This window comes from Sphaeroforma arctica, assembly GCF_001186125.1.
Source record: "Sphaeroforma arctica JP610 unplaced genomic scaffold supercont1.3895, whole genome shotgun sequence".
NCBI classification, from domain to species: Eukaryota; class Ichthyosporea; order Ichthyophonida; genus Sphaeroforma; species Sphaeroforma arctica.
This window is the reverse complement of record NW_014036663.1, coordinates 1175-2929: the sequence shown is the minus strand read 5'-3', so window position 1 is coordinate 2929 and position 1755 is coordinate 1175. Positions and strand designations below refer to the sequence as shown.

Sequence of the window (1755 nt, the reverse complement as noted above, 5' to 3'; positions counted from 1 at the left end):
CAGTCTTGTGACAACAGCAGCCCATACCGAATCCGTCGCGGCGGCGTATCCCATCCAGTACGTGCGCGGGTACGAAATTGTCCAAACGGCCCTAAACATGGCGCGTGAGGTGCATATACTGTCCAACAAAAGCAGCAAATCGCTGGTCACATTGAGCCGTTGCTGCATAAACGGGGTCACCGCCGCATGCGGATTGACCGTCTCACCCCCAAACACAACCAGGTACTTCTTTGTCTGGGGAATCCACTGTACTACCAGCGTGAGCGTTGCCGCACGATCTCGAGGAGAGTCTGTTAGTGGAGGTACGATGCAACAGAATATGTGTCGTGTGTCCGTTAGCATGTTTGTGTGATGAAGGTTGTGATATCTAAACCTTAAAACATGAGTTGTGGGATCATGTGGAGCGCGTAGCCTCACTGAGCATTAGAGGGTACATCTTAGAGTTTTAGGGTTTTAGGGTCTCTGAACATGTTGCGTGTGTAACCTTTCCGAGCATTAGAGGGTACAGTTTAGGGGTTTAGGGATAGTGCAGTTTAGGGGTTTAGGGATAGTACAGTTGTTCTATGGTAAGGAGCACACCCCGGAAGATAAGTGTCGATCTCATCAGCGCCCGACAGTGAGAAGGACATGCACACACACGGCACACAACGCATCGCATACCACATGCACAGGCAAAAGCGCAAACAGGCTGTGTACATTCATTTGGGCTTACTACTACTTTGTATCGAAGAAGTGGGGTCGATGTCTACTAACAACATAACACATGGCCAACGCAAACAAGCTGCTCCTATTACTGCCATAGGAGAAGCAGAGTCTACATCGACAAACAAATGAACACATGCCAAGCACGAACGCAAGCAAGCTGTGTAAATCCAGTGCGACTTCTTACTACCTGTCCACACAAGTAGGGTGGGCTATGCCTGCAAACAACACAACAGGTAGGTAGGTAGGTAGCTACACATAAACAACATAACAGGTAAGTAGGTAGCTACACATATACAACACAACAGGTAAGTAGGTAGCTACATATTAACAACACAACAGGTAGGTAGGTAGCTACACATACCCGGCCCCGTCCCCGTGGCAACCACAGCACCCTCTTTAGTCCCAGCACCAACACCACCTACACCCCCCACACTGGCAGCAGCAGCCGCAGCAACAGAACCGGCTGAGGCTGTGGGCAGATCCACCATACTCGCATACCGCACACGCACACTGGTGTAATCAAAGGTCCCCACATGGAACACGGCTCTGAGTCGGTGCATGCTGTCGTACGTCTTCATAGCCTGCGTGTACTGCAGACACAGCACAGACGCCATGACAAACCGTTCCCAGTCGCCGCGGAATCGCGCGAAGGACGCGTCGCTACGATCGGGATAACGCAGGAACAGCACGTTGCAGGACGAGTCGAAGGTCACATGACCACCGCCGGCGCGGCCGCGGTTGACGGCCATGAGCGCGCTGGGGGAGAGAGACGGGGTTAGGGTAGGGTAGGGTAGGGTTAGCATGGGTGTTGTAGGGTTGTAGGGTTTTAGGGTTTAGGGGTTGGGGTTTGGACTTTGGGAGGTTAGGGTTTGGTTCGTATGTAGCGGTGTAAAAGGAAAAGGCACGTAGGTGTGCGAGTGTGTTCTGTTTATAAGGAGAAACAGTGCAGAGTCACGCAATTCGTATGTGGGATCAAACGGCACATGGCCAGGCCACATCCTGCACAGGCTCAGTGGACGGTCAGTAGGTCGGAGGAGTGAAGATACGAGG

The 1755-nt window shown here is 52.2% G+C and overlaps 1 protein-coding gene across 1 annotated transcript; it reads right to left on the bottom strand.

Annotated features, from left to right (window-relative positions):
* Positions 1–1066: 1066 nt before the first annotated feature.
* On the bottom strand, positions 1067–1454 carry SARC_13905 (hypothetical protein; the record flags this gene model as incomplete). Its single annotated transcript, XM_014291962.1, has 1 exon — positions 1067–1454. A coding segment is annotated over one exon (388 nt), but the record flags the coding sequence as incomplete, so codon positions are not given.
* Positions 1455–1755: the final 301 nt, after the last annotated feature.